General features: G+C 43.8%; 1 protein-coding gene across 3 annotated transcripts in view; it reads left to right on the top strand.

Annotated features, from left to right (window-relative positions):
- LOC110536547 (piezo-type mechanosensitive ion channel component 2) overlaps positions 1 to 25227 on the top strand; it is a 228583-nt gene that overhangs the window by 95559 nt on the left and 107797 nt on the right. For all 3 annotated transcript variants that reach the window (XM_036934818.1, XM_036934819.1, XM_036934820.1), the window contains exon 5: positions 9146 to 9311. In XM_036934818.1, the coding sequence (XP_036790713.1) occupies positions 9146 to 9311 (166 nt within the window). The remainder of the gene's footprint in view (positions 1 to 9145; positions 9312 to 25227) is intronic.

Raw genomic sequence — 25227 nt, forward strand, 5'->3', positions numbered from 1 at the left:
TGGATATTAATGCACGTCAAAGTTGGATTACTAAATGACAGTGGCAGATTGTCTAGGGGAGTCAATGGTCCAGGAACAGTTTATCCTTGCCTTTTGAGAGCTGTAATTGGCATCCCTGCTTTGTGTGCATTTGTTTGTGTTCATGTGTGTTGACGTGTTGTCGTGTGGCATGACGTTGGCGGAGGTACCAGTGCCATAGGATGGTCTGCTCCAGAAGCTCAAACTAAAGAGAGAACACCGCGCACCCTGGCACTCGTAAAAAAAGCTTTGCTTATGTTAATGTACCATCTCCAGAAATCTAATTATGTTTGGATTCTGTGAATAGTATGGATTTTCTATCTGTATTCTGATAGTCTGTAGAGCATCTACATGGGACTATCAACAAACTATCTGTTGATAAGCAACTGTTTTCTAAGGTTACAGTTAGGGTTAGGACAAGGGTTAAGTTTAGGGTAAAGGTAAGGGTTAGGGTTAAGTTTAGGGTTAGTGTTAGGGTAAGGGTTAAGTTTAGGGTAAAGATAAGGGTTAGGGTTAAGTTTAAGGTAAAGGTAAGGGTTAGGGTTAAGTTTAGGGTTAGTGTTAGGGTAAGGGTTAAGTTTAGGGTTAGGATAATGGTTAGGGTAAGGGTTAAGTTTAGGGTTAGGATAATGGTTAGGGTTAGGGTTAAGCTTAAGTTTAGGGTTAGTGTTAGGGTAAGGGTTAAGTTTAGGGTAAAGGTAAGGGTTAGGGTTAAGTTTAGGGTTAGGATAAGGGTTAGGGTTAGGGTAAGGGTTAAGTTTAGGGTTAGTTTTAGGGTAAGGGTTAAGTTTAGGGTTAGGATAAGGGTTAGGGTAAGGGTTAAGTTTAGGTTTAGAACAAGGGTTAAGCTAGGGTTAGTGTTAGTAGATTGTTAGTTGAAATGTTACCGATATTATGTAGAAGAGCAGCTGTAGATGCCCCACAGACTATCCACATAAAGTGTTACCAAACCACATTTTATCTGTGTGTGTGTGGTCCCCGTGATATTCATGATATTTTGGATTTGCTGAGAGATACTTGCTGATGATTATGTTATTAATGTTAAACAGTCTGCTGAAGCCGCAGGGCTAAAGGTTTGGATCAGAATCACATGCTGATCATGCACAAACCCATAGCTTACAGACAATCCTTTCAAAGTATAGGTATCAAAGCTCTTAAACCAGGTTTCTTCATCTCATTAAGTAAACCCACCCCAGCCACATTACACCTGGGCTACAGCACCCAAATAGACTGTGAGCCTTATGTTTCATGTTAAGATCACTGATTAGCCCGTAATCATTGAATTTGATCTGTGTTCACATTTCCTCCATGTCCTTAGATGAACGACACACTCTCTCAGCTCTGATGGACCTCGACGCAAAGATGGTAGAAGCCCGTGGTAATTAATTAGGAATTCGCACGAGAGATGTGATTGGATTACAGGACGACCAGATATCCCACTAGATGGTTGAGATGTGTTCAGTCGGGAATTGAAAGCTATTCACTCAGACGTCCTCCTGTCATTGATCTTAGTGTTCTGTCATTATTAGGTCATGGACTCCCATATTATTTCTCTCATGGGGTGGTCTGGTAGCGAAATGACTGAATGAATGAGCTTCCTTTTTGGAAGATTGTATTCATTGAATTTTACAACGTCTTTGTTAACATGTGCATTAATTTACACGTTACATGTGCCCGATGCAAGTTGTTGAATGATTGAGTTGTAGCAGAGTGTGATGGAAAGAGTGGAGGATGCAGATCGTGTCTTTGTGGAATGTGAATTAAATGCATTTGGAATGTCGCGTGAAATGTGCTGACATGCCCATGTAGAATGTTTTAATTAGCCTTAATGGGAAAGTAATCTCCTATGCGGTGAGGATGTGCACCCAAACAGATACACAGGACAATCATCATATCCAGCAGCTCTCAACGTACCGTAGATAGAACAAGCATTGACAGGATACTCGATGGGCCTTTGGAGGTGTAGAGCAAACAACAGGTACAGTAATGGAAGTAGGTGAAAGCAAAGTCCTGCAAGATCTTTTGGGATCTTCTAAGCGATTTTAACAATACATTTAAAGTCAAAATCCTTGATGATTTCTAAGTTTGTCATCATGATTGCAGTCATTTTCTTCAAATCAGAATGTTATTAGGTCTTTATTAATTGAAGCTTTCAGTTCTGATGTGGCTCGTTTTGACATCTTAAATACTATATGCCATTTTTAGAGAAAATAATGACTGTTATTTTTGAAATGGTAAAGTTACTGTAAATGCAAATGATCTGGGTTGAAGACTGTTTAGGATTCAGGTTGAAATCCATATCACATGTTTATCAAAGCCCCCTTTTGCTATTTTGGTGTGTTTGTTTGAACAACCTTGTCTTTGCCATACTCTGAGCTGCCTATTCCTTCTCTGTGTGTTGTAGCCCTGCCGGGGACCCTGGAGAGACACAGTGTCACAGTCTACTCCTAATGATAGATATGCCAGTGTGCCCTCAAGGCCTAAAGTCCAGTGCCAGTTAATGTCTCATAACAGCTCAATTGAGTTAGCTCACTAGCTAGTGCAGAATTTTGTTATGGCTTCCGAAATGAACTGCCAGTTCACTGTTGACTCTCTGTAAAAACTTTTCTCTGTATCCACCATCCAGGTAAATTGTCAATGCTATACAAGCTATCTTTCCAGAGATGAGACTGACAATCTAAATCTGTACAGTTAATTGAGCCACTTTGATCACCTCCCCTTTAAGGCTCTTTCCCAGTTCCAGATGAATGCCATATGCAGGCGTTTATGTTGCCAGCTCACAGCTCCACAGCTCTGTCTTTATGAGAAGGACTGAGATGAAAGACCCTTTAAATGCTGAGAGGGAAGCAAACCGTGTAGACGCAGAGGCTTCATTAAAGAGCTTGTGTTTCCTCCGCCATACGGGGCACCCAGTTTTTGCATGTGTTTTTCTAGCGTGTTAACTAGCGCCGTCTGTCACTTACTAAATTTTTACGAAGGCAAACATCACTCGGTTCAAAGCGTCTGTGTCTGTACCCTCCCCTGGCCGCTCGCTTTTGAATGTCAGATCTCATGCTGAGCGAGCGCCATGGGATTCCAAACATTTGCTTAGAGTTTTATGCAACCCAACATGAAGCAAAACAAGCCTGTGAAAAGTCAAATATCCACCCAATGCTCGTGGCAGCATATCCTGTCTGAGGAGATTATACAGCCGTTTCTTCAAGTACCATCACAGGGACCCAACTGCCATGGGTCTCTAGAGGAGACGTTTCTGTTCAATGGCTACCTGCACTTTCAAAAGTGCCTTCTTTGAACTCCTTCAAACTGATAACAGAATCCGGTTCACTACGTCAGACTTATTTCTATTCCTTCAGACTCTGTCATCCCTTCTAAACTAATTTACATCATCACCTTGTGCTCTCCCAAGTGTACCTGGCTGTGAGTCCAGGGATGTCTAGGTCTCACCCCGACCACACAGTCTCCCACCCCGGAGATGTCTAGGTCTCACCCCGACCACACAGTCTCCCACCCCAGGGATGTCTAGGTTCCACCACGACCACAAGGTCTCTCACCCCAGGGATGTCTAGGTCCCACCCCGACCACAAGGCCTCCCACCCCAGAGATGTCTAGGTCTCACCCCGACCACAAGGTCTCCCACCCCAGAGATGTCTTGGTCCCACCCCGACCACAAGGTCTCCCACCCCAGAGATGTCTAGGTCCCACCCCGACCACAAGGTCTCCCACCCCAGAGATGTCTTGGTCCCACCCCGACCACAAGGTCTCCCACCCCAGAGATGTCTAGGTCTCACCCCGACCACAAGGTCTCCCACCCCAGAGATGTCTAGGTCCCACCCCGACCACAAGGTCTCCCACCCCAGAGATGTCTTGGTCCCACCCCGACCACAAGGTCTCCCACCCCAGAGATGTCTTGGTCCCACCCCGACCACAAGGTCTCCCACCCCAGAGATGTCTAGGTCCCACCCCAACCACAAGGTCTCCCACCCCAGGGATGTCTAGGTCCCACCCCGACCAAAAGGTCTCCCACCCTAAAGATGTCTAGGTCCCACCCCAACCACAAGGTCTCCCACCCCAGAGATGTCTAGGTCCCACCCCAATCACACAGTCTCCCGGTGCACTATGACTCACCAGAAATACCAGGCTCCTGAGCCATCCTCTGATTCATAGAGGGTGTACTGTGCTGTGTACTCCCACCAGGACCTCTTATGAAAGCGTCCTGCCAACCATAGACCAGCACTGCGCTCCTACTCCCAGTTCACAAATAGAAAATGTATCTCTAAAGCTTCCTCTGAAAAGTTAACTTCAGGTCTACTGGACCGAGACATTTCCTTTCAAGGTCTGAAACAGAAGGGTTTTTTCTTATTTTTCTCTCTATCACATCTGCAAGTGTTGCTGCACACTGCTTTGAACCCAAACAAATATGAAAGTTTAGAAGTTGAGTTACGCTTTTCAAGGGAAATTGGGGTTGGGGGGCACATTTATGGTCAAGCGAAGGGGACCAGAGAGCCCACTGCAACAGCCACAGCATACCTTTCCAGAGCTAGTCAGACCAGCGCTGTAACAGAGAGGACAGTGGGAATATCCCACACTTTTACTATGGAACAAAATATTTTCTGTGTATTTTAAGAAGCTAGCACAGTACACTGCTCAGCTAAGGGTTAAATGCTCTTTTGCAATGATAATGCTTATATATTTAATACGGGCAGTGAATGAAATAGCGCCTCTAGAGATCTAACAGGCTAGGAAACTATGCAGTATATTGTTTTTGAACGTTTTCTGTAAGTCTTCACAAGGTTTTCACACACTGTTGCTGGTATTTTGGCCCATTCCTCCATGCAGATCTCCTCTAGAGCAGTGATGTTTTGGGGCTGTTGCTGGGCAACACGGACTTTCAACTTTCTATGAGGTTGAGATCTGGAGACTGGCTAGGCCACTCCAGGACCTTGAAATGCTTCTTACGAAGCCACTCCTTCGTTGCCCGGGCGGTGTGTTTGGGATCATTGTCATGCTGAAAGACCCAGCCACGTTTCATCTTCAATGTCCTTGCTGATGGAAGGAGGTTTTCACTCAAAATCTCACGATACATGGCCCCATTCATTCTTTCCTTTACACGGATGAATCGTCCTGGTCCCTTTGCAGAAAAACAGCCCCAAAGCATGATGTTTCCACCCCCATGCTTCACAGTAGGTATGGTGTTCTTTGGATGCAACTCAGCATTCTTTGTCCACCAAACACAACGAGTTGAGTTTTTACCAAAAAGTTATATTTTGGTTTCATCTGACCATATTACATTCTCCCAATCTTCTTCTGGATCATCCAAATGCTCTCTAGCAAAATTCAGATGGGCCTGGACATGTACTGGCTTAAGCAGGGGGACACGTCTGGCACTGCAGGATTTGAGTCCCTGGCGGCGTAGTGTGTTACTGATGGTAGGCTTTGTTACTTTGGTCCCAGCTCTCTGCAGGTCATTCACTAGGTCCCCCCGTGTGGTTCTGGGATTTTTGCTCACCGTTCTTGTGATCATTTTGACCCCACGGGGTGAGATCTTGCGTGGAGCCCCAGATCGAGGGAGATTATCAGTGGTCTTGTATGTCTTCCATTTCCTAATAATTGCTCCCACAGTTGATTTCTTCAAACCAAGCTGCTTACCTATTGCAGATTCAGTCTTCCCAGCATGGTGCAGGTCTACAATTTTGTTTCTGGTGTCCTTTGACAGCTCTTTGGTCTTGGCCATAGTGGAGTCTGGAGTGTGACTGTTTGAGGTTGTGGGCAGGTGTCTTTTATACTGATAACAAGTTCAAACAGGTGCCATTAATACAGGTAACGAGTGGAGGACAGATGAGCCTCTTAAAGAAGAAGTTACAGGTCTGTGAGAGCTAGTCTTGCTTGTTTGTAGATTACCAAATACTTATTTTCCACCACAATTTGCAAATAAATTCATTAAAAATCCTACAATGTGATTTTCTGGATTTTATTTCTCATTTTGTCTGTCATAGTTGAAGTGTACCTATGATGAAAGTTACAGGCTTCTCTCATATTTTTAAGTGAGAGAACTTGCACAATTGGTGGCTGACTAAATACTTTTTTGCCCCACTGTATATACAGTGCCTTGCGAAAGTATTCGGCCCCCTTGAACTTTGCGACCTTTTGCCACATTTCAGGCTTCAAACATAAAGATATAAAACTGTATTTTTTTGTGAAGAATCAACAACAAGTGGGACACAATCATGAAGTGGAACGACATTTATTGGATATTTCAAACTTTTTTAACAAATCAAAAACTGACAAATTGGGAGTGCAAAATTATTCAGCCCCTTTACTTTCAGTGCAGCAAACTCTCTCCAGAAGTTCAGTGAGGATCTCTGAATGATCCAATGTTGACCTAAATGACTAATGATGATAAATACTGTCATGTATTGTCATGTTGTGTCTTGTTTCTGTCCTTTCCTTTCACCCTGTCTCCCTCTGCTGGTCGTACTAGGTTACCGTTTCTGTCCCTCTTTCCCCCAGCTGTTCCTTGTCTTCTCTGACTACCTCATTCACCCCTTTTCCCACCTGTTCCCTTTTTCCCTCTGATTAGGTCCCTATATCTCTCTCTGTTTCTGCTCCTGTCTTTGTCGGATTCTTGTTTGTGTGTCTCATGCCTGAACCAGACTATCATCGTGTTTGCTGCAACCTTGTCCTGTCCTGTCGGAATCTACCTGTCCATCTGAGCCCACGTGTGTTCATCATTAAAGAAACTCTGTTTGTTAATTCGCTTTTGGGTCCTCATTCACGCACCTGACAAATACAATCCACCTGTGTGTAATCAAGTCTCCGTATAAATGCACCTGCACTGTGATAGTCTCAGAGGTCCGTTAAAAGCGCAGAGAGCATCATGAAGAACAAGGAACACACCAGGCAGGTCCGAGATACTGTTGTGAAGAAGTTTAAAGCCGGATTTGGATACAAAAAGATTTCCCAAGCTTTAAACACCCCAAGGAGCACCGTGCAAGCGGTAATATTGAAATGGAAGGAGTTTTAGACCACTGCAAATCTACCAAGACCTGGCCGTCCCTCTAAACTTTCAGCTCATGCAAGGAGAAGAGTGATCAGAGATGCAGCCAAGAGGCCCATGATCATTCTGGATGATCTGCATAGATCTACAGCTGAGGTGGGAGACTCTGTCCATAGGACAACAATCAGTCGTATATTGCACAAATCTGGCCTTTATGGAAGAGTGGCAAGAAGAAAGCCATTTCTTAAAGATATCCATAAAAAGTGTTGTTTAAAGTTTGCCACAAGCCACCTGGGAGACACACCAAACATGTGGAAGAAGGTGCTCTGGTCAGATGAAACCAAAATTGAACTTTTTGGCAACAATGCAAAACGTTATGTTTGGCGTAGAAGCAACACAGCTGAACACACCATCCCCACTGTCAAACATGGTGGTGGCAGCATCATGGTTTGGGCCTGCTTTTCTTCAGCAGGGACAGGGAAGATGGTTAAAATTGATGGGAAGATGGATGGAGCCAAATTCAGGACCATTCTGGAAGAAAACCTGATGGAGTCTGCAAAAGACCTGAGACTGGGACGGAGATTTGTCTTCCAACAAGACAATGATCCAAAACATAAAGCAAAATCTACAATGGAATGGTTCAAAAATAAACATATCCAGGTGTTAGAATGGCCAAGTCAAAGTCCAGACCTGAATCCAATCGAGAATCTGTGGAAAGAACTGAAAACTGCTGTTCACAAATGCTCTCCATCCAACCTCACTGAGCTCGAGCTGTTTTGCAAGGAGGAATGGGAAAAAATTTCAGTCTCTCGATGTGCAAAACTGATAGAGACATACCCCAAGCGACTTACAGCTGTAATCGCAGCAAAAGGTGGCGCTACAAAGTATTAACTTAAGGGGGCTGAATAATTTTGCACACCCAATTTGTCAGTTTTTGATTTGTTAAAAAAGTTAGAAATATCCAATAAATGTCGTTCCACTTCATGATTGTGTCCCACTTGTTGTTGATTCTTCACAAAAAAATACAGTTTTATATCTTTATGTTTGAAGCCTGAAATGTGGCAAAAGGTCGCAAAGTTCAAGGGGGCCAAATACTTTTGCAAGGCACTGTACTGTACTCGATACCATCTACTGCATCTTGCCTATGCCGTTCTGTACCATCACTCATTCATATATCTTTATGTACATATTCTTTATCCCTTTACACTTGTGTGTATAAGGTTGGTTAGATTACTCGTTGGTTATTACTGCATTGTCGGAACTAGAAGCACCAGCATTTCGCTACACTCGCATTAACATCTGCTAACCATGTGTATGTGACCATTAACATCTGCTAACCATGTGTATGTGACCATTAACATCTGCTAACCGTGTGTATGTGACCATTAACATCTGCTAACCATGTGTATGTGACCATTAACATCTGCTAACCATGTGTATGTGACCATTAACATCTGCTAACCGTGTGTATGTGACCATTAACATCTGCTAACCGTGTGTATGTGACCATTAACATCTGCTAACCATGTGTATGTGACCATTAACATTTGATTTGATTTGATTTGATTCATGTCCTGAAGACTTCTTTGTTTACCTTTTCATTTTTAATTTCCTGATTTCTCCCTCTGATTTACTTCCTTTACTCAATATTTACCCAACAAATCCACACTGTTTTGTGTGAGAAAACAAATCCTGTAAACAATATCGGAATATGAACGAAGGTGATTTGGTCATAAGTTGAGTACCAATTAGCTATAAGTGAGAAACACACCCACATATTTATAGAGGAGGAACTCAGACTGTAAACTATTTAACGATTACTCTACCTTGTAATGAGCCCTAAAACCCATGTTTTGAATTATATATAAACTAGCTGTTAACCACATCACGTTGTGTTTACCATCGCCTTGTTGTAGAGACAGGGATTTTAAGTGTATAGTTTAATTATAACAGTTATCATTTGATCTGCTGGCATCAAATATCATCACTGAGCTGACAGGAATCCTCATGAAGCAGTACAGTGTTGGCTACTGCGTCTGAAAACTGTAAACATAATAGTACCCAAATTGTTTACCTTTTCTTATCTGTCGTTGTTGGCTAACCATTTTTCCCTGTTTCTATCTCTCCCTGCAGCGTCCGGGGTGCCGATGCAGGAAACGGAATCCGTGTGTTCATGCCAGACATCGGCATGTTCGTGGCGGGCCTGGTCACGTGGCTGCTGTGTCTGAGTCTGGAGGAGAAGCCGCAGGTGAAAGACAAATCACAGCAGCATGACGTCGAATGCGAGTCAGACAGTCAGGTGAGCTCATCATCTCTCTACAGACAAACTTCTGCCCCTGGCGTATCTGGATTTACAGGGGAACCCCACACACCCATACACCCTACCCTTGTAAATGTTGTACTCAGTACAGGCCAGGAACTCACTAAAGAGTAGTGACAAGACTAACAGAGCCCAAAGAAAGGAAATACTTTTAACTTTCATTTATAAATACATTATATATAGAAAAGTATGTGGACACCCCTTCATATTAGATTATTTGAATATTTCAGCCACATCAGTTAGTCAAATGTCTGCCCTGCTAGAGCTGTCAATTGTAAATGCTGTTTATTGTGAAGTGGAAAATGTCTAGGAGCAACAACAGCTCAGCCCGCAAAGTACTAGGCCACACAAGCTCACAGAATGGGACCGCCAAGTGCTGAATCACGTAGCGCGTAGAAATCTGCTGTCCTTGGTTACAACACTCACTACTGAGTTCCAGACTGCCTTTGGAAGCAATGTCAGAACAAGATCTGTTAGTCGGGAGCTTGATGAAATGGGTTTCCATGGCCGAGCAGCCTAACACAAGCCTAAGATCAACATGCGCAATGCCATGTGTCGGCTGGAGTATGGAAAGCTCGTCGCCATTGGACTCTTCACCATCTGGCAGACAGCATGAATGCATAGTGCAAACTGTAAAGTTTGGTGGAGGAGGAATAATGCTCTGGGGCTGTTTTACATGGTTTGGGCTAGGCCCCTTAGTTCCAGTGAAGGGAAATCTTAACACAACAGCTTAAACTGATATTCTAGACGATTCTGTGCTTTCAACTTTTTGGCAACCTTGTGGGCAAGGCCCTTTCCTTTTTCAGCATGACAACGCCCCCGTGCACAAAGCGAGGTCCATACAGAAATGGTTTGTACAGATCAGTGTTGAAGAACTTGACTGGCCTGCACAGAGCCCTGACCTTAACCCCATCGAACACCTTTGGGATGAATTGGAATGCCGACTGCGAGCCAGGCCTAATCGCCCAACATCAGTACCCAGCCTCACTAATGCTCTTTTAGCTGAATGGAAGCAAGTCCACACAGTAATGTTCCAACATCTAGTGGAAAGCCTTCCCAAAAGAGTGGAGGCTGTTTTAGCAGGGGACACCAACTTCATATTAATTCCATTGATTTTGGAATGAGATATTCGACGAGCAGGTGTCCATATACTTTTGATCATGTAGTGTAGATGAATAAACCTACTCCAAAATCTCTGTTGTCCTCCATCTATCCTTTTCTGATAAAAAAATGATTTAATCAGTCCTGGGCCAGTTTGGTTACCACAACAGTAATGGGCGCTGGGCAAAAAGGTTCAATATAAGGGATTATCTTTATCTATATATTTCCGGGTATATCTGACATTTTACAAGATCTTATTTCTTATAAGGAGCTACTATAGGATATTCTTTGTAATGGGACACTTTCTAAGGATATCTAGTGAGTCAATATCCAGACATACCATGTATGATATACAGAGGGAATCCAAAAACAATATGTAAATGAAAAAATATATGTAGAGTTTATATTTGTTAATTTATTGAGCATGTGCTGAAAACTCAGAAATACATCTGAAATCGTCCTTATTTTCAGCATATCAATAAACATATCAAGATCCGGATATGGACCTCAGCCAGAAGATGCATATCTGGACTCAATATAGCTTCCTATCTTGGAATGTGCTGAGAAAACACAGATATGCGATGAATACAGTCAGTATTTGTCAGCACGAAGAGAGAAAATAGGACGTCACACATTCTCAGGATATTGAATGAGTCCACATCCGGCCATGTCCATGCGTGGTATTCGGAGTGATCCCATTATCAGATACAGTATGTCTAAAAGACACATCTGTATTCAGAATTTATCAGGATATGGTACATGTAGAATATCAAAAGGTCCTTCATTTTATTCCCAGTGGGGTGTGATCATAGTAACTGGCAAGGAAATCTCCTTTAATCCCCAGTAATCCACCCAGAGACTTCACCACACACAGTCTCCATTGCAGTGGTCTCTCAGAGCATGGAAAGCTGCAGTCCTCTTTTCAAGTATCACGTTTTATTAGTCATATGCACATGGCATTTATTTCAATGACCTTTATTTAACTAGACAAGTCAGTTAAGAACAAATTCTTATTTTCAATGACAGCCTAGGAACAGTGGGTTAACTGCCTTGTTCAGGTGCAGAACATTAGATTTGTACCTTGTCAGCTCGGAGGATTCGATCTTGCAACCTTTCGGTTACAAGTCCAACGCTCTAACCACTAGGTTACTAGGTAACCACTGCCACCCCTACATGGCATTCACTGTCCAATGAAATGCTTACTTGCAGGTTCCTTCCTGACAATGCAACAACATAAGCAATAATAAAAGATAAGAATATGGACATAAAGTAAATGGCTCAGTAGAATAAAATCTACATTTTAACATAAGTATAAAACAGGAAGACACAATTGATGTTTGCACATCTATCAGAGAAGGATTGATTTGGCAGGCAAATGTTTAAGTTGTGCAGTATTAGCAATAGTAAATAATAGTCTGGTAGCAGCTGTTTTGATGTGGGTGTAGCTTGGAGGGCCTTGTGGTTGGGGAAGGAGCAGGTCCCATACCAGGCCGTGATGCAACTGGTCAGGACGCTCTCGATGGTGCAGCAGTAGTATTTGGAGACGACCCGGGATTCATCCGCCATAGGAAGTAGAGACGCTGTTGCACTCTCTTGACAACAGTGGTGGTGGTGTTTGTCCATGTCAAGTCATCTGTGATGTGGACAATCAGGAACTTCAAACTCGTGACTCTCTCTGATGCAGTCCTGTTGATGTGGACCGGGGCGTGTTCCCTCCTCTGCTTCCTGGTCAACAATCAACTCCTTTGTTTTGCTGACGTTGAGGTAGGGGTTGTTGTCCTGACACCACAATGCCAGTTCACTTACCCCCCCCCCAATAGGCTGACTCGTCATTGTTGGTGATCGTCAGCAAACTTGATGATGGGAGTTGGTGTCTTGCAAAGCCACGCAGCTGTGGGTGAACAGGGGGGACAGCAGACGGCTGAGGACACACCCCTGTGTTCAGTGTGAGAGTCAGTGTGGAGGAGGGGGCTATAGCTCCTATGGCTGCTCTGCTCCTGTAGTCCACTTGCCGATGAAGTAGACCCCACAGTTTAGGGAGTGTAATAAGTGGAACACATTACTGTCTGGATGAACACCAAACAGCCATCATTTGTGTTTGTGTATGTGTGTTTGTGCGCCCTTGTGTGCATGCGTGCATTTGCATGTCCGAGTGTGTGTGCGTGTGTGTTTGTGCGTGTGTGTTTGTGTTTGTGTGTGTGTGTTTGTGCGCCCGTGTGTGTGCGCCCATATGCGTGCGTTTGCATGTGTGTGTGCGTGTGTGTGTGTGTGAGTGTGTGTTTGTGCGCCCATGTGCGTGCGTTTGCATGTGCGTGTGTGATTTTTCCCAGGACTGTGATTCCCTCTCTCTTTCCCTCTCTGTCAAATCAAATCAATTGTATTTGTCACAACAGGTGTAGGTAGACCTTACAGTGAAATGCTTACTTACAAGCCCTTAACCAACAATGCTATAAGAAGTTTTAAGAAAAAAAGAAAAAATAAGTGTTAAGTAAAAAATTGAAAATAGAAAATAAAAGTAACAAATAATTCAACAGCAGCAGTAAAATAACAATAACAAGGCTATATACAGGGGGTACCGGTACAGAGTCAATGTGCGGGGGCACCATTTAGACAAGGTAATTGAGGTAATATGTACATGTAGGTAGAGTTAAAGTGACTATGCATAGATTATAAACAGAGAGTAGCGGCAGCGTGAAAGAGGTGTCTGGGTAGGCCTTTGACTAGCTGTTCAGGAGTCTTATGGATGCCTCATCATTGTCAGTGACCAGGCCTACCACTGCTGTGTCATCGGAAAACTTGATGATGGTGTTGGAGTCATGAACCGCCGTGCAGTCATGAGTGAACAGGGAGTACAGGAGGGGACTGAGCACGCAACCTGAGGGGCCCCCGTGTTGAGAATCAGTGTGGTGGATGTGTTGTTCCCTACCCTTACCACCTGGGGGCGGCCCGTCAGGAGGTCCAGGATCCAGTTGCAGAGGGAAGTGTTTAGTCCCAGGATCCTTAACTTAGTAATGAGCTTTTTGGGGACTATGGTGTTGATGTTGAATGCTGAGCTGTAGTCAATGAACAGCATTCTCACATAGTTCTTCCTTTTGTCCAGGTGGGAAAGGGCAGTGTGGAGTGCAATAGAGATTGTCATCATCTGTGGATCTATTGGGGCGGTATGCAAATTGGAGTGGGTCTAGGGTTTTAGGGATAATGCTGTTGATATGAGCCATGACCAGCCTTTCAAAGCACTTCATGGCTACAGACGTGAGTGCTACGGGTCGGTAGTCATTTAGGCAGGTTACTTAGTTCTTGGGCACAGGGACTATGGTGGTTTGCTTGAAACATGTTGGTATTACAGACTCAGTCAGGGACTGGTTGAAAATGTCAGTGAAGACACTTGCCAGCATGCTCGGAGTACACGTCCTGGTAATCCGTCTGGCCCTGTGGCCTTGTGAATGTTGACCTGTTTAAATGTTTTTAAGAGTGTGAAAGAGTGTTAAAGAGTGTGATCACGCAGTCGTCCGGAACAGCTGCCCTGATGGTAATTCTGCTATTGCCTTGGTGTTATTACCTGGATAGCTCCTAATCCACTGGGTTTGGTCAGCCTCCCTCTACGTTGGAGAGCTTCTCTCTGCAGACCTGGTAACCCACAGGTTACAATGCATATGTAGGCCTTGAAGAAATGCCTCAGAGACGAGATAGCCGTTAGTGAGAGCGAACGAGAAACGAGGGGATGGGGATTTGTTAGGGTCAGCTTTCTTGAAAGGGGTTTAGGTTGGGTCTCTAGACAGGTTGTATAGAAATTTCATTTGGCAGCCGAACAGGAAATTGTCAGGCTTGGTCATATTACCCAAAGCGATTGTGCGGATGACTGGATTTGATGCAGGATCATTCCAACTTTAGTTACCATATAATTGGGTCATTCCAACTTGGGTTACCGTATAAATGGGTCATTCCAACTTCAGTTACCATATAAAAGCACCTGGCACCTACTACCATACTACATTCAAAGGCACTTAAATATTTTGTCTTACATTCACCCTCTAAATGGAACACTTACACAATCCACGTCTCTATTGTCTCAAGGCTTAAAATCCTTCTTTAACCAGTCTCCTCCCCTTCATCTACAATGATTGAAGTGGATTTAACAAGTGACATCAATAAGGGACCATGGCTTTCACCTGGATTCCCCTGGTCAGTCTATGTCATGGAAAGAGCAGCTGTTCTCTAAGGACTTGTACACTCAGTGTTGACTGTGGTTATGACTTGTACACTCAGTGTTGACTGATGATGTGGTTTCATGTGGTTACTGACCAGTCTGAAGGAATCCTTCTGCAGGGGATGTTGTACCATCCAATTGGATTTGATATACCCAATTATTAATGCAGTCAAAATTAAAAGTGTGTACTCTTCTTGTAACCATTTTAGGGCATTGAGTTCAGTCCTTGTAAACGTTATGATCTTGATCACTTGATTCAGGTTAAGAGCCTCTCGTTTCTATCAAAATAACGACATGCTTATTCGTTCCCTTATTCCCTCTTGAATTACACAACACGTATGACATCAGTTTAAAGCGTTCCTGCTTGGTGAAAGTTGGAAAGCAATATGTAAAAACATTTGCAGTGCGAAGGAAACCGTGAGTTAAAAACTTTATTTGTCAAAACAAAAAATGTTGATCTCCACCGAGCGGTTCTCCACGCTTGTGTGACTCCGTTCCGCTCGTTGGCTTTAACTTGAGTACCGCCTTCCACAATGCCTGGATTGATCCCACTCCCACAGCTCCCAGACCCCTTCGCTTGACCTTCGTCCCGTTCCCTGCAACTCTTCAGTTTTCTTCTACCCACGTGTGCATCCTGTTCCAAGGTGGTGCTGTTTATTCAGCCATGTGGCTCAGACCAGCTTTTGCAAAATAACTCATTTTTATTTCTCCCCCTCTGTTCCATAGACCCGGTCTAGTTTTCTCCCCTCTGTTCCATAGACCCAGTCTAATTTTCTCCCCTCTGTTTCATAGACCCGGTCTAGTTTTCTCCCTCTCTGTTTCATAGACCCGGTCTAGTTTTCTCCCTCTCTGTTTCATAGACCCAGTCTAGTTTCCTCCCCCTCTGTTTCAATCAATCAGACCCACGTTTATTGGTGTATAGGTGGCCTGCTTTGACACCAGCCTGAGTTATGTGGTGCCGGGGTGAATTACAGTCACCACATGTACAGTATGGGATGCCTCTGAGACCATGACAGTGACAGGTAAGGCTCCAGACTGAATGACAACATTAATAATGAATTAATGTCCACTGCCTAATATATTTTTCTCTAAGTGGAGTGTGTGGTTTGTGTTATGTCTGACTCTGTCTGACTCTGTGACAGAAAAGCATTACCTGCTCAGCTCCCAATGTTGGGCTCCTGTATCCACGGGCACAGCTCTCTCTCTATCTATCTCTTCTCTCTCTTTCTTCTCTCTCGTTGGTTGTCTTTAATTCAATAATTCATTTTGACTGAAGTTTGAGGTCCATTTTCCATGCCTATTAATAATTGGGGGGGATGTGTTCCCCACCACTACTCATTTGGGTTTCGTCTGCGTGTTAATCACTGAGCTGTCAGAACCAATGTTCCCTCTAATTTATTTCGGCAGTGAGCAAATTTCAGGTCTGCTTACCGCAAACTTGAGCATTGTGAAACTTTTGTGCAACTTCCAGCGTGCGTTTACTGTGAACACTGAGGCTGTAGCCGCTTTAAGTTACAGTTTTACTGTGAACACTGAGGCTGTACCCACTTTAAGTTACAGTTTTACTGTGAACACTGAGGCTGTACCCGCTTTAAGTTACAGTTTTACTGTGAACACTGAGGCTGTACCCGCTTTAAGTTAGTTTTACTGTGAACACTGAGGCTGTACCCGGTTTAAGTTACAGTTTTACTGTGAACACTGAGGCTGTACCCACGTTAAGTTACAGTTTTACTGTGAACACTGAGGCTGTACCCACTTTAAGTTACAGTTTTACTGTGAACACTGAGGCTGTACCCACTTTAAGTTACAGTTTTACTGTGAACACTGAGGCTGTACCCGCTTTAAGTTACAGTTTTACTGTGAACACTGAGGCTGTACCCGCTTTAAGTTACAGTTTTACTGTGAACACTGAGGCTGTACCTGCTTTAAGTTAGTTTTACTGTGAACACTGAGGCTGTACCCGGTTTAAGTTACAGTTTTACTGTGAACACGGAGGCTGTCAGTGCTTTAAGTTACAGTTTTACTGTGAACACTGAGACTGTACCCACTTTAAGTTACAGTTTTACTGTGAACACTGAGGCTGTAGCCGCTTTAGTTACAGTTTTACTGTGAACACTGAGGCTGTACCCGCGTTAAGTTACAGTTTTACTGTGAACACTGAGGCTGTACCCACGTTAAGTTACAGTTTTACTGTGAACACTGAGGCTGTACCCACTTTAAGTTACAGTTTTACTGTGAACACTGAGGCTGTACCCGCTTTAGTTACAGTTTTACTGTGAACACTGAGGCTGTACCCACTAAGTTACAGTTTTACTGTGAACACGGAGGCTGTCAGTGCTTTAAGTTACAGTTTTACTGTGAACACTGAGACTGTACCCACTTTAAGTTACAGTTTTACTGTGAACACTGAGGCTGTACCAGTTTTAAGTTACAGTTTTACTGTGAACACTGAGGCTGTACCCACTTTAAGTTACAGTTTTACTGTGAACACTGAGGCTGTACCCACGTTAAGTTACAGTTTTACTGTGAACACTGAGACTGTACCCACTTTAAGTTACAGTTTTACTGTGAACACTGAGGCTGTACCCGCTTTAAGTTACAGTTTTTCTGTGAACACTGAGGCTGTACCCACTTTAAGTTACAGTTTTACTGTGAACACTGAGGCTGTACCCACTTTAAGTTACAGTTTTACTGTGAACACTGAGGCTGTACCCGCTTTAAGTTACAGTTTTACTGTGAACACTGAGGCTGTACCCACTTTAAGTTACAGTTTTACTGTGAACACTGAGGCTGTACCCGCTTTAAGTTAGTTTTACTGTGAACACTGAGGCTGTACCCACGTTAATAAGTTACAGTTTTACTGTGAACACTGAGACTGTACCCACTTTAAGTTACAGTTACAGTTACAGTTATAACAAAGTTACAGTTATAACAAAATGCATTTCATAAAAATGTCACATGGAAATAGTGGTTCAATCATTCAGCTTACAGTTGCAGCCAATGTGCGGTGTTTGGAGAAAAAAAACATGCAGGGCTTTACATTAACCTGTTTATCCACTTGTCCTTCAAACAATGCAACAAACCACTTTACAAAATAAAATGCATTATTATTCCCATACCATTATTACAGAGAATCAGATAAATTATGCTAACCTCTGCCTATTGTCTACTGAGCTTATTCAAGCCTGTCTCAAAACACAACACCTCCCCTTTACGACAAAAAAAAGCTCTTTAGCTGACTCACTTTTCAAAGATGTCCAGAAATCTATACGATTTGTGCTCTTATATGAAGCAATCACTCCCCTATTGCTGACTACAATGATCTATAACTGGGCTAATAACTCACTAACTAGCAAAGGATATGAACAAAGTGTGCACACATGGCTACATGCAGCTCTCGCTTCAATCTCTAAACAAGCGCATCTACTCATGACCGCTCATGCTGTAAACACAGTCCAGTTCAAAGTAAATGGCACAGATCCATATATGGCAATGGTCTATTTGCGTATACAGTAGGCCTACTGCATCCTCCTCTTTCACCTGCTCCTCGCTCCTCTATCACCCCAGCTGCCAAACTAACCCTGATTCAGATGGCCTTCCTACCCATGCTAGATTACGGAGACGTAATTTATAGATCGGAAGGTAAGGTTGCTCTCGAGCGGCTAGATGTTTTTATGCTCCTTTTTGGACACATTACTGCAATCTATAATCCTCTGAAAAACTGGTCATCTCAGTATACACCACTCAAGACCCACTGGTTGATGTTTATTTATAAAGCCGTCTTAGGCCACACTCTCCCCTATCTGAGATGTCTACTGCTGTAACGATCTTCATCTTCATCGGATGAGGAGTAGGAAGGATCGGACCAAAACGCAGCGTGGTAAGTGTCCATGATTATTTATTATAACATAACACGAAAAATACAAAATAACCAAGTGAATGTAAGAAATGAACATCGAAACAGTCCTGAAAGGTGAAACACAAAACAGGAAACAACTACCCACAAACACCAGGTGGGAAAAGGCTACCTAAGTATGGTTCTCAATCAGAGACAACGATAGACAGCTGCCTCTGATTGGGAACCATACCAGGCCAAACGCATAGAAAAGAAAACATAAAACAACAACATAGAATGCCCACCCCAACTCACGCCCTGACCAAACCAAAATAGAGACATAAAAAAGGAACTAAGGTCAGGACGTGACAACTGCAGCCCTCATCCTCCACATACAACACCCGTTCTGCCAGTCACATTCTGTGAAAGGTCCCCAAAGCACACACATCCCTGGGTCACTAGTTTTTTCAGGTCGCTGCAGCTTGCGACTGGAACGAGCTGCAACAAACACTCAAACTGGACAGTTTTATCTCCATCTCTTCATTCAAAGACTCAATCATGGACACTCTTACTGACAGTTGTGGCTGCTTCACGTGATGTATTGTGATGTCTCTACCTTCTTGCCCTTTGTGATGTTGTCTGTGCCAAATAATGTCTGTACCATGTTTTGTGCTGCTGCCATGTTGTGTTGCTACCATGTTGTTGTTGTGTTGTGTTGCTACCATGCTGTGTTTTCATGTGTTGCTGCCTTGCTAAGTTGTTGTCTAGGTCTCTCTTTATGTGGTGTTGTGTTGTCTCTGTATGTGGTGTAGTGTTGTGTTGTCTCTCTTTATGTAGTGTTATTTTGACTCTCTGTATGTAGTGTTGTGGCCTCTATGTAGTGTCGTGGTGTCTCTATGTGGTGTTATGGAGTCTCTATGTAGTGTTGTGGAGTCTCTATGTAGTGTTGTGGTGTCTCTCTTTATGTAGTGTCTCTCTTTATGTAGTGTTGTGGTGTCTCTCTTTATGTAGTTTTGTGGTGTCTCTCTTTATGTAGTGTTGTGGTGTCTCTCTTTATGTAGTGTTGTGGTGTCTCTCTTTATGTAGTGTTGTGGTGTCTCTCTTTATGTAGTTTTGTGGTGTCTCTCTTTATGTAATGTTATTTTGTCTCTTTATGTGATGTTGTCTCTCGTTATGTACAGTAGTGTTGTCTCTCTTTATGTAGTGTTGTGGTATCTCTTTATGTAGTGTTGTGGTATCTCTTTATGTAGTTTTGTCTCTCTGTATGTAGTGTTGTGTTGTCTCTCTTTATGTAGTGTTGTCTCTCTGTATGTAGTGTTGTGGTGTCTCTCTTTATGTAGTGTTGTGGTGTCTCTCTTTATGTAGTGCTGTGGTGTCTCTCTTGATGTAGTGTTGTAGTGTCTCTCTTTATGTAGTGTTGTCTCTCTTTATGTAGTGTTGTGTTGTCTCTCTTCATGTAGTGGTGTCTCTCTTTATTTAGTGTTGTGTTGTCTCTCTTTATGTAGTGTTGTCTCTCTTTATGTAGTGTTGTGTTGTCTCTCTTCATGTAGTGTTGTGTTGTCTCTCTTTATGTAGTGTTGTGGAATCTCTCTTTATGTAGTTTTGTGTTGTCTCTCTTTGTGCGGTGTTGTGGTGTCTCTCTTTATGTAGTGTTGTGGTGTCTCTCTTTATGTAGTGTTGTGGTGTCTCTCTTTATGTAGTGTTGTGGTGTCTCTCTTTATGTAGTGTTGTGGTATCTCTATTTATGTAGTGTTGTGGTGTCTCTCTTTATGTAGTGTTGTGGTGTCTCTCTTTATGTAGTGTTGTCTCTCTGTATGTAGTGTTGTGGTGTCTCTCTTTATGTAGTGTTGTGGTGTCTCTCTTTATGTAGTGTTGTGGTGTCTCTCTTTATGTAGTGTTGTCTCTCTGTATGTAGTGTTGTGGTGTCTCTCTTTATGTAGTGTTGTGTTGTCTCTCTTTGTGTAGTGTTGTAGTGGCTCTCTTTATGTAGTGTTGTGGTGTCTGTCTTTATGTAGTGTTGTGGTGTCTCTCTTTATGTAGTGTTGTCTCTCTTTTTTGTAGTGTCGTGGTGTCTCTCTTTATGTAGTGTTGTCTCTCTGTATGTAGTGTTGTGGTGTCTCTCTTTATGCAGTGTTGTGGTGTCTCTCTTTATGTAGTGTTGTCTCTCTGTATGTAGTGTTGTGGTGCCTCTCTTTATGTAGTGTTGTGTTGTCTCTCTTTATGTAGTGTTGTAGTGTCTCTCTTTATGTAGTGTGGTGGTCTCTCTCTTTATGTAGTGTTGTGGTGTCTCTCTTTATGTAGTGTTGTGTTGTCTCTCTTTATGTAGTGTTGTGGTGTCTCTCTTTATGTAGTGTCGTCTCTCTGTATGTAGTGTTGTGGTGTCTCTCTTTATTTAGTGTTGTGGTGTCTCTCTTTATGTAGTGTTGTGGTGTCTCTCCTTATGTAGTGTTGTCTCACTGTATGTAGTGTTGTGGTGTCTCTCTTTATGTAGTGTTGTGTTGTCTCTCTGTATGTAGTGTTGTGTTGTGTCTCTCTTTATGTAGTGTTGTGGTGTCTCTCTTTATGTAGTGTTGTGGTGTCTCTCTTTATGTAGTGTTGTGGTATCTCTTTATGTAGTGTTGTCTCTCTGTATGTAGTGTTGTGTTGTCTCTCTTTATGTAGTGTTGTGGTGTCTCTCTTTATGTAGTGTTGTCTCTCTGTATGTAGTGTTGTGGTGTCTCTTTTTATGTAGTGTTGTGGTGTCTCTCTTTATGTAGTGTTGTGGTGTCTCTCTTTGTGTAGTGTTGTAGTGTCTCTCTTTATGTAGTGTTGTGGTGTCTCTCTTTATGTAGTGTTGTGGTATCTCTTTATGTAGTGTTGTCTCTCTTTATTTAGTGTTGTGTTGTCTCTCTTTATGTAGTGTTGTCTCTCTTTATGTAGTGTTGTGTTGTCTCTCTTTATGTAGTGTTGTGGTGTCTCTATGTAGTTTTGTGTTGTCTCTCTTTGTGCGGTGTTGTGGTGTCTCTCTTTATGTAGTGTTTAGGTGTCTCTCTGTATGTAGTGTTGTGGTGTCTCTCTTTATGTAGTGTTGTCTCTCTGTATGTAGTGTTGTGGTGTCTCTCTTTATGTAGTGTTGTGTTGTCTCTCTTTATGTAGTGTTGTAGTGTCTCTCTTTATGTAGTGTTGTGGTGTCTCTCTTTATGTAGTGTTGTGTTGTCTCTCTTTATGTAGTGTTGTCTCTCTTTATGTAGTGTTGTGTTGTCTCTCTTTATGTAGTGTTGTAGTGTCTCTCTTTATGTAGTGTTGTGTTGTCTCTCTTTATGTAGTGTTTAGGTGTCTCTCTGTATGTAGTGTTGTGGTGTCTCTCTTTATGTAGTGTTGTCTCTCTGTATGTAGTGTTGTGGTGTCTCTCTTTATGTAGTGTTGTGTTGTCTCTCTTTATGTAGTGTTGTAGTGTCTCTCTTTATGTAGTGTTGTGGTGTCTCTCTTTATGTAGTGTTGTGGTGTCTCTCTTTATGTAGTGTTGTGGTGTCTCTCTTTATGTAGTGTTGTGGTGTCTCTCTTTTTTGTAGTGTCGTGGTGTCTCTCTTTATGTAGTGTTGTCTCTCTGTATGTAGTGTTGTGGTGTCTCTCTTTATGCAGTGTTGTGGTGTCTCTCTTTATGTAGTGTTGTGGTATCTCTTTATGTAGTGTTGTCTCTCTGTATGTAGTGTTGTGGTGTCTCTCTTTATGTAGTGTTGTGGTGTCTCTCTGTATGTAGTGTTGTGGTGTCTCTCTGTATGTAGTGTTGTGGTGTCTCTCTGTATGTAGTTTTGTGGTGTCTCTCTTTTGCTGATGTGTGTTTTGTCCTATATTTTATTGTATTTGTTTGTTTTTATCCCAGCTACCGTCCCTGCAGGAGTCCTTTTTGCCTTGGGGTAGGCCGTCATTTTAAAGAAGAATTTGTTCTTAACTGACTTACCTAGTTAAATAAAGAAATGTTTACCTTTTTTTTTACTAGTAATGCCACACTGGTCTGTGTAGAGTACGGACTGTGTAGAGTACGGACTGTGTAGAGTACGGGCTGTGTAGAGTACGGGCTGGGTAGAGTACGGTGTGTGTAGAGTACGGACTGTGTAGAGTACGGGCTGTGTAGAGTACGGGCTGGGTAGAGTACGGGCTGGGTAGAGTACGGGCTGGGTAGAGTACGGGCTGGGTAGAGTACGGGCTGGGTAGAGTACGGTGTGTGTAGAGTACGGACTGTGTAGAGTACGGACTGTGTAGAGTACGGACTGTGTAGAGTACGGACTGTGTAGAGTACGGGCTGGGTAGAGTACGGGCTGGGTAGAGTACGGGCTGGGTAGAGTACGGACTGTGTAGAGTACGGACTGTGTAGAGTACGGACTGTGTAGAGTACGGACTGTGTAGAGTACGGACTGTGTAGAGTACGGACTGTGTAGAGTACGGGCTGGGTAGAGTACGGGCTGGGTAGAGTACGGGCTGGGTAGAGTACGGGCTGGGTAGAGTACGGGCTGGGTAGAGTACGGGCTGGGTAGAGTACGGGCTGGGTAGAGTACGGGCTGGGTAGAGTACGGGCTGTGTAAAGTACGGTCTGGGTAGAGTACGGTCTGGGTAGAGTACGGGCTGGGTAGAGTACGGGCTGGGTAGAGTACGGGCTGTGTAGAGTACGAACTGTGTAGAGTACGGGCTGTGTAGAGTACGGGCTGGGTAGAGTACGGGCTGGGTAGAGTACGGGCTGGGTAGAGTACGGTGTGTGTAGAGTACGGACTGTGTAGAGTACGGGCTGTGTAGAGTACGGGCTGTGTAGAGTACGGGCTGTGTAGAGTACGGGCTGTGTAGAGTACGGGCTGTGTAGAGTACGGGCTGTGTAGAGTACGGGCTGTGTAGAGTACGGGCTGTGTAGAGTACGGGCTGTGTAGAGTACGGGCTGTGTAGAGTACGGGCTGTGTAGAGTACGGGCTGTGTAGAGTACGGGCTGGGTAGAGTACGGGCTGTGTAGAGTACGGTCTGTGTAGAGTACAGTGTGTGTAAAGTACGGGCTGGGTAGAGCACGGGCTGGGTATGGTACGGTCTGGGTAGAGTACGGTCTGGGTAGAGTACGGGCTGGGTAGAGTACGGGCTGGGTAGAGTACGGTGTATGTAGAGTACGGTATGTGTAGAGTACGGTGTGTGTAGATTATGGTGTGTGTAGAGTACGGTGTGTGTAGAGTACGGTGTGTGTAGAGTACGGTGTGTGTAGAGTACGGTGTGTGTAGAGTACGGTGTGTGTAGAGTACGGTGTGTGTAGAGTAGGGGCTGGGTAGAGTACGGGCTGGGTAGAGTACTGGCTGTGTAGAGTACAGTGTGTGTAGAGTACGGGCTGGGTAGAGTACGGGCTGGGTAGAGTACAGGCTGTGTAGAGTACGGTGTGTGTAGAGTACGGGCTGAGTAGAGTACGGGCTGGGTAGAGTACGGGCTGTGTAGAGTACGGGCTGTGTAGAGTACGGGCTGTGTAGAGTACGGGCTGTGTAGAGTACGGGCTGAGTAGAGTACGGGCTGGGTAGAGTACGGGCTGTGTAGAGTACGGGCTGTGTAGTACATGTCAATGCAATAGAACCCTACTCTGATGCTTTCTGCCTTCAACAAAATATCTTGCTTAGTTCGTTTTGTTGCATTGAAATGGGATAATAGTGTGTTTATTCGATCACATTTGCCACAGTAAAGGGAAACGTTTATAGTGTTAACAGAGAAAACACTAGAACAGTGGTCACCAACCTTTTAGAGTCAAGATCCATTTCTGAGTCAAGATCACTTTCTGAGTCAAGATCACTTTCTGAGTCAAAATACAAGCAGAGATAAACCGCTCAGATTACTCCCATGAACAGAGAAAGTAAAAATGTTTTTTGATATAAAAAAAAAGACCCAAGCCGCTAATAATAACACAAGCCTACAGAGACACGTTCCTACTAATTCATTACTGCTGCAGTGCTTGTTGTAGCGCTGAGTGGAAATAGGAAGAACGTGAATATTATGACTTATAAAAGTGTTGAAAACCAAGTATTAACAATGCTGAGTAAGAACTTAAACAGCAGCTCTTTGCTGTATTCCTTGACAGTCTCTCTAGTCATGGTTTTAAACCGTTTTAAAATCTCACAGTATCAACTTTGCTGTAGTTTTTGTTTATGCCTGCTAGTTACTGCAGAAATGGTCATCTGAGCCGTCTGATTGGCCAGCGGTAGACCTTCATACACATGAAATGGTACAAAAATGCAACCGTTGGCCTACCCAGCATGCAGGGCAGCTGAATCAGGTGCATCTACCTCCAACAGCCCAAGACTAAAATAAAAAAAATAGGAACACAAGGCTTAATCATTGGGTTTTTTACAAACATGTTTGGCTATCGACTAGGAATACCTTGGAGATTGAGTTGGTGACCACTGCTCTAGAAAACTGAGTGAGGTTCTCGTGCTTCTCTCTGCGGGTGTGTATTTCTTCTGCGCAGCAGTCCCAGGGAGCTGTGCGGCGGTCCCAGGGAGCTGTGCGGCAGTCCCAGGGAGCTGTGCGGCAGTCCGGGAGCTGTGCGGCGGTCCCAGGGAGCTGTGCGGCGGTCCCAGGGAGCTGTGCGGCAGTCCCAGGGAGCTGTGCGGCGGTCCCAGGGAGCTGTGCGGCAGTCCCAGGGAGCTGTGCGGCGGTCCCAGGGAGCTGTGCGGCAGTCCCAGGGAGCTGTGCGGCGGTCCCAGGGAGCTGTGCGGCGGTCCCAGGGAGCTGTGCGGCAGGGAGCTGTGCGGCAGGGA

This window comes from Oncorhynchus mykiss, chromosome 11, assembly GCF_013265735.2.
Source record: "Oncorhynchus mykiss isolate Arlee chromosome 11, USDA_OmykA_1.1, whole genome shotgun sequence".
NCBI lineage: Eukaryota > Metazoa > Chordata > Actinopteri > Salmoniformes > Salmonidae > Oncorhynchus > Oncorhynchus mykiss.